The sequence below is a fragment of the Pseudorca crassidens genome, chromosome 6 (assembly GCF_039906515.1).
Source record: "Pseudorca crassidens isolate mPseCra1 chromosome 6, mPseCra1.hap1, whole genome shotgun sequence".
Taxonomy (NCBI): Eukaryota; Metazoa; Chordata; class Mammalia; order Artiodactyla; family Delphinidae; genus Pseudorca; species Pseudorca crassidens.
This window is the reverse complement of record NC_090301.1, coordinates 23857912-23871945: the sequence shown is the minus strand read 5'-3', so window position 1 is coordinate 23871945 and position 14034 is coordinate 23857912. Positions and strand designations below refer to the sequence as shown.

Sequence of the window (14034 nt, the reverse complement as noted above, 5' to 3'; positions counted from 1 at the left end):
CTCTTAAACTGCTGGCCACATCACCCATCAACATTTCTGCGAATGGAAGTTTGAATTTATGGTAATAGTAGTTGGGGTATCCTTTATAGGTATTATAAGATAGCTTTCATAGAGTTAGGCTATAAAATCAACACTTAACAAATCTAAGCAGAAATGTAAAATTACATTAAAGAAAATGAATGGATCCTAGGCTGACAAGAATTGGTTATAACCTGATTACATGTATAAGTTAAAAACTGAATCTGCGGGATTTAGCCAAGGAAGCCAAGGAAAAAAAAAATGACTCTCAGAAGTATTTTGGCTGAGGCTATATCTAGGGAATCTAAATCCATGTCCATTCAGGGAAGAAGGAATTGGACAAAAGACTTCAACCATACTGATGCAAATGGCACTGCTATTTCTATTGTGATGCTGAACATATTAGGGTCTCTTAGTCTGATGCCATTAAACATTTGAATTATGTAACTAACTCCCTTTGTTTGTATTCCTTGCTAACCAGATGACCTTTGTTGCTTTACCCATATAGGTCAGTACACACACAAAAACAGATCTGGTCAAGCCAACTGAGGTGATCCAGATCCTATGTTAGTTGGTTCAGGTTTTGTTCGTTTGTTTTATTTTTAATGAAAGTACAGACATAAATTGGTATTCCAACTTTAAACATCAATTTTGTAAACTTGTTTAATGCGAGTCAACCTTGAGATACGGTGCCGCTCTGTGCATGCTGCCAATCAAGTTTCGGAACTTGTAAGGCTGAGAACAAAATCCTACATTATAGAAAATTTCTTGGGGAAATGTTCTCCTGTGGGAACCTATTTTAGAAGCTGGCTGTATTTTTGTCTCTGTTTCATTGTGTGTCTTCAAATTTATACACTTTTGAAGAATTCTCAGAGGTAAAAGGTGAGAAGCAGTTCATTTCTCTACAATGGATATAAACTATGGTGAGCACAACACACTTATTTCCTTCTAAATGCAACGGGATTATTAATATCTCAAATAAAATATGAATTCTCTTGGACCTTGAAAGATAACATCCACTCCAAAAAAAAATCCCTAACACAGTTTTTGTGCCCCAGCATCAGCAGTGCATCACACAAAGAAAATGCTTAATAAATGTTTGCTGGATCAGTGATTAAAAGATAAAAATATCTCCACAGCAAGTTCTGAATCTCCACATACAGGAAATCTCAGATGAAGTTATTTTCATCATTAACATTCATTTGAAATTTCATGGTGTCTTGGGTAATCAGGGCTTAATTTCTAAGATGGTGTTCTATAATATATGTTTTAAGGAAATAGATTAAGATGTTTTCTAGACCACACTTTTCCCCTTACATTATTTTATCCCAAGGGGCACAATATTATAAACTTAAAAAAAAATTATGTACCGAATAATTTCCAAATGATATATATCATGTTGTATATTTATCACAAAGTTTTCAAAAAGGCTCTGCATAAAATTATTAAATTCTTTGGCTATTAATGTAGCAGAACTGGCTAGTACTTAGTTAACCAATGATTCCTCATATGTTTTAAGCTATGTATTTATAGATGAGAAATAGGTTACAGAATAAAGACAAATCATTACAGTAGAGGTCTTGGAGTGTATGGCATATGATTTTTTTTTAATATGTAACCATCAAAGTTATGATATTAAATAGACCACAAAATTTTAAGGAGAGGGCTAGCATGTTTTGTTTAAAAATCAGTGAGTCAATCACATCAACTAATCCAACTTCTGAGACTAGCATAAAAGGACTCCATTAAGCAAAAAGAGTTCATTAAAACCTGTGATCGTACATTTCCATATAGAATTTTGATTCAATGGGGGCAGTTGGGGAAATATGGTCACTGATCAAATGCTGAGAATTACTTAGGGAAGAATTTTTTAAAGAAATACTAAACTATTGTTAAAGTAATACAGGAGGGAAAGTAACAAAACCACAAGCTACATATTAGATTTCACTAATTAGGAAAATTCACACTTAGTCTAAACTATCCTCCTGCCTGATTGCTATCCTCTCCCAAATTCCACAGGTGCTTCAAACTCTCTGTATACAGAATTAAACTAAACTAAATCTTTTCCTGGAAACCTGCTCCAGTATTTCCTATCTTCCCTGATGGAACCTATTGCCATCTATCCAATAATCTAATAATCATCATGAACTTTCTCCTATCCTTAACCCTACGATCCAAGTCCTGTCCACTTTAAGCTATTATTTCCCAAATCCTTCTCTTCCTTATTATCTTCACTACCACTGGCTCTCATGACTTTTCACTCTGTCATTGCAACAGCCTGTTAAAGAACCCCCTGCCCCTAGAGTGTTCCCCAGCCACAATCATTTTACTCCTATTGTAGCTGGTATGATTCATGTCAATAAAAAGACTGAAGTAATCTTATTTGTTAAAATCCTGTGCTCCCTTGAAAATGAAATCCAAGTTTCCTCTTATAAAAGATATTCCATTATCTTGCCCTGGTTAATTCTCCAGAGTCATCTCTGGCTTCAAATTCTAAGACTCCAACTTTGCACTCCAGAAATACCAATCTGTTTGTATTTCCCAGAACATATCATATTATTTCTCAGCTCCCACTGTGGGTTTGTTTGGTGAACAAGCCTTCTGCTTCTCCTAAATCCTATTCATTTAATAAGTCTCAGCTTAAGCAGCATCTCCCTCCAGGAAGTCTTCTCAAACTAGTACCACCCCTCACTCCCCATAATAATAAGAACACTGAGGTTATCATAGTATAATGCCCTGTTCAGATGTCTCTTTCAAACCAGAGCATGAGCTACAGGAGGACCAGAGCATGAGCTACCAGAGGACAAAAATAGTGTACTATTCACCTTTGGATTCACCTTACTGTGCCTGACACATAAAAGAGAGCCTACAAATATTTGTTGAATTAATCAACTAGAACAATATAGCAACATGTCAAATGCTTGTGATAATTTTATTTTAAGTTTACTTCAAATTTAAAACACCTAAACTATTACCGCCAAAATGCATAATTAGCAACAATCAGGCCTACAACTTGATTAAGTATCATCAAATGAGAACTGACAGTACTACCAGAAGCAACAAATACGGTGAAATTTTAGATACAGATTTTCAAAGAAAGAATTGATTCTAGATATGGCTAGGTTACTCTACTAAGAGGACTTTTTCCATTCTTAAAGACTGGTAGCTTTAGAGCACCAATGATAAGCAATGATTTTCTTTACATGTAACCAAAAATATAAAACTTAGCTCAGGAACACTGAAACCCAATAAAAAGAATCTCTGGCACATAGACAAACTCTACTTCTTTCTTAACCAAAATCTTCACATATGCTTTAAATAATAGAGGGGGGTTTTCTTTCACTTTTGCCCTAAATTATTAGAAATGCCTATCTCCATTCCATGGACCTATGTAGTAAAGTGGAAAGAGCAAAAGATCTGAATTTCAAACAGATATTGATTTGAAAAAAAAAAAGAAAACATTCTTATGAATCATGGTTTGGTGCAAAAGAAACTTACCTACTCTGAGTGATAGCAGCAGTGATTATTTATTGGACCTTAGCATGTGTCAGGAACTGCGCTAAGTATTTTGCATAATATTGCCTCATTTAAACCTCACAACATGGACTTCCCTGGTGGTCCAGTGGTTAAGACTCTGCACTTCCACTGCAGGGGGCACGGGTTCCATCCCTGGCCTAGGAACTAACATCCCACGTGTCACGCAGCAGAGTGAAAAAGAAGAAAAATAAAGATAAAAAAATAAACCTCACAACAGCCCACTGACTTAGGTATTGCTTATCCCAATTCTACAGATAAGAATACTGGAGCTCAGAGATGTGAAGTAACATGACTAAGATCATACAGCAAGCTAGTGGCAAAGCAAGAATTCTAACACAGGCCTGTATAACTCCAAAGCCCATATTTTTAACCACCTGCAATCTACTGCTTCTGAGCCTCAGTTTTCTGTAGTATAAACAGAGTAACTTCACAGAGCTGTTGTGGAGACTAAGTGAAATAATATGGATCACTTAGTATAGTGTTGGGCATCCTATATATATTCAATAAATTATGCCCCCCTTCTTTCTCTCACTCCAGTTGTGATTACACATTTATAATAAGGGAAAATAGTTCCTAAATACTCTTTACCTATTTTAGCAGAGATATCCTGAGTCTTGATTAATTCACAAAAGGAAAATACTAACAGGTCAATAAATATATATTATATAAACAGATATAAAGGAAAAAAGCAAAGAAAAACAACATAGCCTACCTCATCTTAGGACTGTGACCCTGCTATTGATCTTTCAGAACATCATAAAATCAAAATGTACCGATATTCAAAGTCAGGAGAGAAGAGGATGGGACCCAGGGATCTCAATTCCTTACGGCTCAGAGGAAGACTCCCAAAAGAACCTAACCAATCACATTACATCATTTTTAATGTATTTCCAGTGGGGAAGACAAATTTGGACAAAGATAGAGGCAATATAAACAACACTTCTACAGTAAGCTGTTTTGTTTCTCCAAGACAGACATTTATTCTTACTTCAAAGCAGACTTAAAAGATGGGGGGTGGGGGGTGGGTGCGGAATGAGCTGCAAAGTAAAAAATACAGAAATTTTGCTGTTAATTCCCTGCTCATACGTACTTCCTTTAGTTCCTTTTTTTTTTTTTTTCCTTTTGGTACATGTCCATGACGCTTACCTCTGATGGGTGTAAAGAAATCAAGTCAAACTTATATTTTTTAACTTCCCGACAAGTAAAAACTAAATGTAAGGTATGTTGGGTATATATACAAAACTAAGTACTACAACTGAAAACAGAGCAAGCTTTTACATCAAGTCCATCTGGTGTTATATTAGGGTGTGTCCTATGGAAATCCAGCCAAGGGTGACTGCCAAATTAAGATACAGAAGACAACTCAGAAAGCTGGTGAGTCCCAAAACATAAGCTATATTTTTAAAAGTGCAGTAGAGCATCTGCTTAACAAGATTATCTGTTATCATTCCACCCTCATAATAACCCTATTCTACTTCTGTAATACTGTTTTTGTCACTAAAACATGGGTCAGTACTGGACATGGTGGGCACCCTGAGATAATGACATTTTCAAGAGTTATCAATAAAGTGATCTAACTAACCCACAAGGTAATATCAGTTTTACATCCCAATCCTGACAACTTTATCCTTCTGCTAAGGGACCTAAGAGGCCAACTGGTTTCTTCAAACCTCCATTTCCTCACAAGAAAAATAGAAATCATACTATACTTATGCTTCACTAGGTTCTAAAAATGGAAACTAGCTAAGAAAAAAAATGAATGTGAAGCACTCTAAAAAGAATAAACTAGATTCCCTGACCTGATTATTGGTCAGAGTCTTGTAAAACTAGAATTACTACTTCTTCCAATTCCATACATGCCACCTGGCCATCAAACTGACTGATAAATGGTATTGACTGCAAAGTTGATCCATGTAAAGGTTTTAAAGTAATAGAAACAAAATTTATGTCACAATGTATTTTCACACCATTAGCTCTCTCCAAAGAAAATTTACTTGTTAGCATTATAAAAGTAAATGATAGAGAAAAATAAGATTAATGACAATTTTTTGAACCTTAAAAATCTTTCAAAATACTCAGCAGCAGGTATAGCACAGTTTGAAACCGATACTGAAGCAACTATATAAGAATTGGGAATGAGCTAACCCAGAAACATAAGGAATCACAAAGTAAGTCTCATCTGATGGACCGAAATACAATATGGATTATTTTTGTATTGTTCTGTCTGAGTTGTCTGTCTCAGATCCTTAACTTCCAGATTCTATTTTTAAAATCACTTAACACTGTGTATTTCCAGTAGCCATCAAGGCATATACTGTCATCCCTGACACCAAAGATTGTCAGCAGACTCAATATGTACACTAATGATCTTGGGCAACAATGCCCATCTTCTTATCAAAGAGATCCTTATTCTAGAAGAAAAAGTCTAAATTTCTCTAAGGAAATCCACTCGAAAATATAGGATGTAGTCATTACAAAATGTTAAGTTCACTAATACCTCTTACTTCTTTTTATCTTACATGCTGAATTTTAAAACCAAAGACTGCCAGGCACTGTAACATTTTTAGTTCTCTCCCAAGTCACCGATGCTCTCTTCTAGCACTGTCAAATAATGATAGCTACTGTCATTATTTTTTATACAATAGCTGGCAGCAAGTTATACAGACACCCTTCATCTTAGAATAGTCATCGAGTAACCTAAACAAATGACTATGACCTTAGAATAAAACTGACCACTTTCCTAAAGCCAAAATAAGTGGGCTATCACATGGTAGTGTTACTTTACTGCTAGAACGTCAGTTATTTCATAAAATCAAAGGCTTTATTCCTTTTATTTCTTTTCTAACTGTTTTAAAATAACTTTTTTACCTCTTACACATATACGCTTGTCCTCCTTGCTGCTATGGAACCTATCTTATTCTATCATAAAGGTTTTCACATTTACTTTCAGCTCTGATACTTTCAACCAAAACTGCAATTCTGTTTTTGGAAGTCACAGCCCTTTAGGAATATTATTTGAAGACATTAAAAAATGTGGGAAATAAATAAGTTCTTTTCATATAATAAAGTCAGCAATGCATATAAAGGGATTTAGAAAAACCAGTAATCTCAGACCCAAGTGATTTGACAAGTCACACACGCACAAAAAATTATTCCAAGTCATAGAAAAACATCTGAGCGACCGATTGTAGGTCTCTTATTCTAATTAACAGACAAGAGTCCCTCTCTAGCACTATTTGCTTTGGCAATCTAAAATGCTGATATTCTCCTAGATCTAACAGAGAGGAAAAATGGGTATCTTCTCCATCTAACACCTAAGTGGGTAACCTAGATACTGTAAATAGAGGCTACGTAAAGGATGCAACAGACAGCTCTGAAGTGAGAGCCAAAATATTTAACCTGCAACTCTTTGGAAAAGAACATGAAAACACATGCAGCTTAGCTAAAAACTATACTAACATGGAATTGCCACAGGCTAGTAAGTTAAAAAAAAGAAACAAGAACAAAACCTCTTTACCAAACATAATTTTACTGCTGTTGGGTGAGAAAAACTCAAATATCAAAAGCACAGTTCTTATTTGTCCAAACTGATCATGCCCATACTCTGCAATGTTTATTTAAAATAAATGAGTGAACTGCCTTTTAGAAAGGACTACTTGCAAAACCAAAATCAAATTCACAAATAGAGGAGCTAATTAACCAATTACCAAGTATTTTCCAGCTGATATTCTAGCAGTGGCTGGGGGATGACAGTCAAAGTCTGATTACCCAATATTACGTACCCCTTATATTCAATGTTTCTAAAGACAATAGCTAAATATTAAGCTAACAGAAATTGTATATCAATCTATCTTTACTCTTTAGGAAATTAAATGAAAATTATCTGAAAAATAAAATATCTATCCTGCCAAGGACCTAGTAATGTTAAAATGTAAAAATTGTACTCCCTACATTGCAATAGTAGTATAACTTTTATCAAATCAATAGCCAACTAGCAGAAAAATTAAATTAATCCTACAAGATCCATTACAAGAGATTAGCACTATAATTTAATATACATTCCATCACTATTAATTTTCTTCCTACATGATAAAGGAATTTCAATGACTGCTTCTAGAATGAAGTCTTCCTAGGAAGTGCTTCCCATTAATAAAAATAAAGAAAACTTTTAAATAAGTAAAGTAAGTTCACATAGTTCAGTCGAAATTTCAAGTCAATAACTAGAACCACTTAAAGTTAACAAATTGCAAAATGTATTCAATAGTATTCTATATACTCTTGCTTATAATTCAGAAGTCTTAACTACTTATGAAGCTAGTAGTTTCACAATAACATCAAGTTTTGAAACTGTAAGAGGGAAGTGGAAAGAAAATTTGTTCTCTCAGGATAATCAGAATTAATATATTAAGAATATGCTCATAATTCATTCGATGATTCAGTTTTCTTTAGTTATTAAATCTTCATTTAAAAAGGAAAGAAAATGCTTTTCCTTCACATGTCACCCAAATAGAAAGCTTTTAAATTAAATTATATTTACATGTAAATCAGATGGCCTTTCTGTATAAGAATATAACACATATCAAAAGTATAAACACACGATTTCAAATTAAGTTTAAGTAGGAGTAACAGAGCATTTGCACTTGATAACTTATGAAACATTATAATTAAGAGAAAATAAACCAAATTCTTAATAAAGTATTTTGTCTTCTGTCACTGACAGCATGTAAGTTGCTTTTCTATTACACAAAAACAATGTTTCGTATATCAATGAATGACCCTTTATCAAAAACAGTAGCCAAAACTGTCTATTCCTGCAAGTTCAAAACATCCTTCCAAATTTTCTCAATTCTTCTCTGGACAGTCTAAAACAAAATGCTTTCACTTTGTCAGAGAAATGGATGTAAATGAGTTCCACAAATTTTCAATTACATTTCACTTCCAATGCTTTGGACACGAAACTTTCACACGTTTAAAAAAAAAAAAAAGCAACTAACACTGCAATTCTACCACTGATGGATTAGCTTTGTGCCAAGGTAATAGAAAATAATTTCTTTTCCTTTTTTTTACTTCGAAGAGTCCTTTGGAAATAACGTGTTTCCATACTTTTTTACCCAGCAACAAAAACAAAACTAAAACCTGGCAAGACAAAAGAATAACCAGAAAAGCCTAACATTTCTTACCTGATACAGGTAAGCACCAGCTCCCAAATGCCACCTTGGGATAGTTCAGACTAGTAAGCAGGCTCATGTTTTACGATACCAAAATGAACAGGGATAAATCTGTGTTGTTCTTTCTTTAACAAAATCTATAGCAGCAGCTACACCACAATGTGAGAGGACCCTACAGACCTAACAAATTCAAGTCTATCGCTAGAGAAATAGGAAAAAAAAAAAAACATAAAATGAAGACTTACTGCTTGTCATGTGACTTGGTGAGGCATGCTGTCCATTGGGTGTGCTTGAGGTGAGGTCAATTGCCATACTGGAGTGTTCCCTTTCAGGTGAAAGCTCATTGTCACCTGTTTTCACAAAATAAAATCTTTTGGTCTCTGTTCATTGTCATCTAAAATCTAATTACCAACTTTGTAATCATATATGCAGGGGTATGCATATATGATTTTAATGAAATACATTTTTCCCTTAAAAAGAAACTATAAGGAAATGTTATTTAGAAATACATAATAAATGAACGAAATGACGAAAAGCAACAACCAGCCCACGATTAAAAAATTACAAAATTTCATTATCACATTCATCTAAACTGTAAAATAATGGAGACTGGAATAGTTGATTTCTAAAGTATCTTCTAGTTGAAAAAACTGTTTTCTTTTAACATCTAATTTAATCCTTAAGCACACAGTATTTTTAATGAGCATTTCCAAAATGCTGGCTATCAGAGAGTTAGATGTTTGAAAGGAGAGTTTGCTAAAAAAAAATGTCAACTTGAGTGAGCTAATTCTCTTTCACATTATGTGTCTGAAAAATAGGTTACAGAGTACTAAGTATTTAGTACATGCCATATTAGTAGACATATATGTAACCCGACCTATTCTAGACTTAAAGTAAATGAAAAAACAATAAAGTAGTAAATTGTTGATCTGCTAAGCTACTATTCTTAATATAGCAGGTATATATCTATAGTTCCTTCTTATTTCACTTCAGTGGTATTTTCTCAAACTCATTTACAAGGTGAAATTGTGAACAGATAGGAGGTAAGAGTTTACAGTTCTTGACAAAAACTTCCAATTCAGAAATTACGATACAGGTAGCAAACATAATTTTATTACCAATAACAGATTAATGAAAATGAATACTTACACGTTATATAGCCATCAATAGCCTCTGTTTCCATAGTCAAAGTGCAGTGCTGCAATACAAAAGATTATACCCTTAACAATGATTCCTTTCAGTATCTGCCATTAAATGCTTAACTTATTTGAAGCTCCAAGCAGTTAGCCCATGTTGCTGCTGCTGCAACCTGTGCCCAAGAAACATACTACAGTGTACTGTATGTGCTCATTTGCAAGTCACTGAACTCTTTCTGCAAATGATCTGATTCCTGCTGGAGATAGGATAGGAAAGATAAGTGTGCTATGAGATGGGCTGCAGCAAGAAATGAATGACTCTTTTAATCAGAATTTACTCGGTTTAGAGAAAAAAATAGGAAGGGGGTACACCTCCAAAGTGCCAGCTTTAACTGGGATTGAAGTATTTTACCATTCACTACTTCCTACAATCAAGCTGCAGTTTGAGGACTTCCCGAGTATACAGATAGCTCTATTCACAATTGTTGCAAGTTGGTTCATCATGTTCTAATAGGGAGGGGGGAGGACAAACAAACAGAAGAAATACAAAACAAAACAAAAAAACTTCGTGCCCAAGTATGTCTTGAAGGTTTCTGCAGCAGTTACCCAACTGCCAGGCTTGTATTGACATTTTAGCCAACCCCAAGTTCTGTGTAAGCACCTGTTCAATGTAACCTTAATTTCCTGCCAGACCATGGTTGGATACCATGCCGAGCCTACTTAATACACTCCAATTTTGAAAAATTCATACACTTTTTGAAGAGGGTAAGGGGATCACTTTTTCAAAGTTTGGGGAATTATTTTCGTGCACCAATGACACAAAACAGGAACTTAATTCTCAGAAACAAAAGTAAATTGTATGAGATGACACCCCCTAGCTTTGATTTCACATAACGAAAAGATCGATAAGCTAACTGTATACTTTGAAGAAAAAAGTTTAAAGAATTGACATGTCCTGAGAAGATTTTTACTTATTTTTTTTTCCTTTGGCCCTAGTCCTTTTTGCCTTTAGTTTCAAAACTCTCACTGCACCAGCAGCTAAATTATTCACAATGAGCCATTTCTGTATTGATCGCCAAGTATATTTAGCCCTGGCTCCTGGAATTTCTCCATTACTTACTGGAAAACAGGCAGCTTCACTTCTTGTCTCCAAAACCACTTCCCTTCTCCCTCCCCTCCCCTTCTTCACCACCACCCTCCCTACCCCCCCCCCAAAAAAAACTTTTCTTTCTTCCTTTATGGAATAATCAGATCAAATTCCCAACTCAGTCACTACATAACACTTAAATTTCAACCTGCTGTACTGTTATCAAATTCTTTCAAATTATGATTACATAAGGCTTTAAAGAAAGGCATCCGTAAAGTTTAAAGGGGAGCAATTTCTTCGGATATTTTACAAATGAGTTTATCTCTTTAAAAATGTACACATTTAACACACACATATTAAGAAAGAAACGTCAGGGAGAAGCGAAAGAAGTCTGCCCCATCAATGAAATGGTTATTAACCCTCAGAGAAGGAAAGAAAGAAAAGGAGAAAGAGAAACGAAATGTACATACAAAAGAAATTGTCCTTTGATTAAAAAAGATTCATCACCATTTCCAGCTCTGTCGGGAGATCTCAGCTTCTTCTAACCCCTCAAAGAGGAGGTGACAATGTCGGGCTGAAGATAAACGGAGAGAGAAAGAAAGAAGTTTTTTGTGTTTCCCCCTTCTCTTTCCCTCCCTTGCCCCTTCCAAGCCAAGCCCCCTGCAGAGTTCAAGGCAAGGAGGAAGGAAAAGCACTTTACAGGTGGGTCATTCCGAGCCCAAATCCAGCAAACAGATCGGCTGATAAACAAAACCAAGAAATGAGAGAGAAGGAACACCCCCCTTCTCCTCCTCCTTCTACCCCTCCCCCTCGTCCCTTTGGGATGGTCTAGTAGGAAAAGTCACTCAGGAATGGCACCACGTACTTTCAGGAAAGAGGAAAAAAAAAAAAGAGAGAGAGAGAGGTCAGTCAGTGCTACAGCAATGCGATTAACAAGAAGAGAAAAAACTTGATCCACCGGTTCCTTAAGAATCGACCAAAAGCTAAGACAAGAAAACTGAAAGAAAAGGCGGGGGGTGGGGGGGGGGTGGAGGGGTGTTGAGAGGGGAGGGACAGTCAGGGAGAACCCGGCAAAGAACCTAGGCCAACTTCACAGGACTGCTTTTCGCCCTTGGCAAAAAAAAATGATAATAATAATAAATTAAATCTTAATTCCATCTCTTTTGCCCATACCAGAACCTGTCAAAGTGATTTAACGGCTGCCTTTTTACATGTCATACCAGGTTGTTGTTGTTTAATTCCAACAGGATCTGGATATTACCTTCTATCTGGACAGCTGTAATTTATTCCAGGCTACCCAACCTTTCTTGGAATTCAAGTTAAAACAAAGCAAAACAAGTCCAAATCCATGACAGCTATAGAGATGAGAACTGATTAATCGATTAACATCCCAGAAACAGATTACAAGGAGGGGACGATAAATTAAGGCAGAAGACATCATCTTCAACCCGATTCCCTGAGCGTCCTTTACAGAAATCATTACCCTAATCATAACCACAATCCATCCCTCCCAGAGAAAAATATCTATAGTATTATTATTATTACTGGTTAATAGCAACAAGTCATTTGATAACATAACAGTGCAAAACGAGATACTATATAATTACACTTAACTTTGAAAACACTCCCCCCCTTTGCAAATCAGATACACATATTTATATATAACCTATGAATCAGAAGACAAAACAAGAGCTGTTCTTCACCACGCAAAAGGCAAGCGGAGATTTACCTCAGCAGTGCATGCAGTAAAATAATCCCATCACCCTTTTGTTTGTGTTTACTGTTAGTGTGTCCTCTCTCTTTCTTTCTTTCCTGTGCCTAACGTGTGTTTGTGCACTGCAGTTGGTGGTGGAAACTAAGGCAGTGGATCTGTAGCTAAGGGTAATCCTGTTTTTACTTCCTCCATCTTCAGCGAGGAGCAGGGTTAGCCCGGGACAGCTGGTCAAACCCCGAGAAACCGATCCGCCGGAGCCCGAGCACATCTCCCCCGCCGGCCGGGCTCGCGCAGACGCCCGCGGGCGGAGGGCCGGCTGGCGGCGGCGGCGGATGGCGGGCGGCGGGGCCCGGGGCGCGGGCGGGAGGACGTGCGTGCGCGCGCGCGCGTGTGCGGGCCCTGGGCTCCTGTGCGTGTGTGCGTGTGTGTGTATGTGTGTGCGCGCGAGCTGGCGAGGGCGCGTGTGCGCGTGTCTGCGCGCTGCGCCGCTCGGCGCGCTCGGCAATCGATTACAGGACAAGTGCTGCCCCGGCGGCTCCGCGACGCGCGCCCTCCCTCGCGCCCACCCGCGCCGCCCCTGACCCGGTGCCCCCAGACGGCGGACCCCGCCCCCAAAGGGGGGGGTACCAGGTAACCCGCTTCCGAGAGTGCTTCGGCAGCCCCCATCCAGTCCCCAAGTGTCGTAGTAAATCTCACGTTTTCTGTCGGCTCGGAAGGAAGAATTGCAACGGCGAGGGGAGGTTCATTTCGGCCTCGAGAAGTTTTCTTTCAAACTGGGATTTGTGGTGAGGCCGGACGAAGGGAGCGGGACCGCGATCCAGGCGCGCGACGCGGAGCTTTGGGATCGGCGTCCTGGCCGGAGTCTGGGTGTGCGCGTGGACCCACCCACTCAGCTTCGCAATAAACTGTGCTTTGCGATTTCAGAAAACGGCCCCCGATAGACCAGGACACGAATAAGCAGAGAGGGGTCCTGGGGAATGGATTGAGAAGGAAAGTCAGGTCTGAAATGAAGCTCAACTATTACTATTTTGAAAGTGCTTTACAGTGCAAGTTTAAAATTAGAGTGTCTACTTGTTTTATCTACACCGGGCACGTGGCACATCCACCAAAGTCAAAGGAACGGGGGAGAGTCCAAAAAATTATTAGGAGTAAAGTGTTGTCCATCAATATCATCAGTTAGTTATAGCACAGCTTTTGTATTTGGGAAGAACTTATGTGGATCGTCATGAGAAAAACAAATGCACGTTCCTTCTACAAACAGTCGCATTTAGCATCTTTCTTGACCGCATTTGCAAAAAGAGGGAAGAGAGACTTCTATAATTAAAGGGAAAAGGAAAATGAAAGGAGCTGAAAATACTGCACTGTGTAGTCTGG

The 14034-nt window shown here is 37.4% G+C and overlaps 1 protein-coding gene across 11 annotated transcripts in view; it reads right to left on the bottom strand.

The window, feature by feature from the left end:
- Positions 1–13674, bottom strand: part of IKZF2 (IKAROS family zinc finger 2) — a 176263-nt gene extending 162589 nt beyond the window's left edge. For 2 of the 11 annotated variants that reach the window (XM_067740698.1, XM_067740709.1), the window contains exons 1-4: positions 11812–11939; positions 11454–11520; positions 9873–9921; positions 8969–9073 (exon numbers count right to left, since the gene is read on the bottom strand). In XM_067740698.1, coding sequence (XP_067596799.1) covers positions 8969–9073; positions 9873–9921; positions 11454–11456 — 157 coding nt within the window. In that variant the 5' untranslated portion in view covers positions 11457–11520; positions 11812–11939. The other 9 variants (XM_067740703.1, XM_067740699.1, XM_067740702.1 and 6 more) reach the window with 9 other exon arrangements.
- Between the last annotated feature and the right edge of the window lie 360 nt (positions 13675–14034).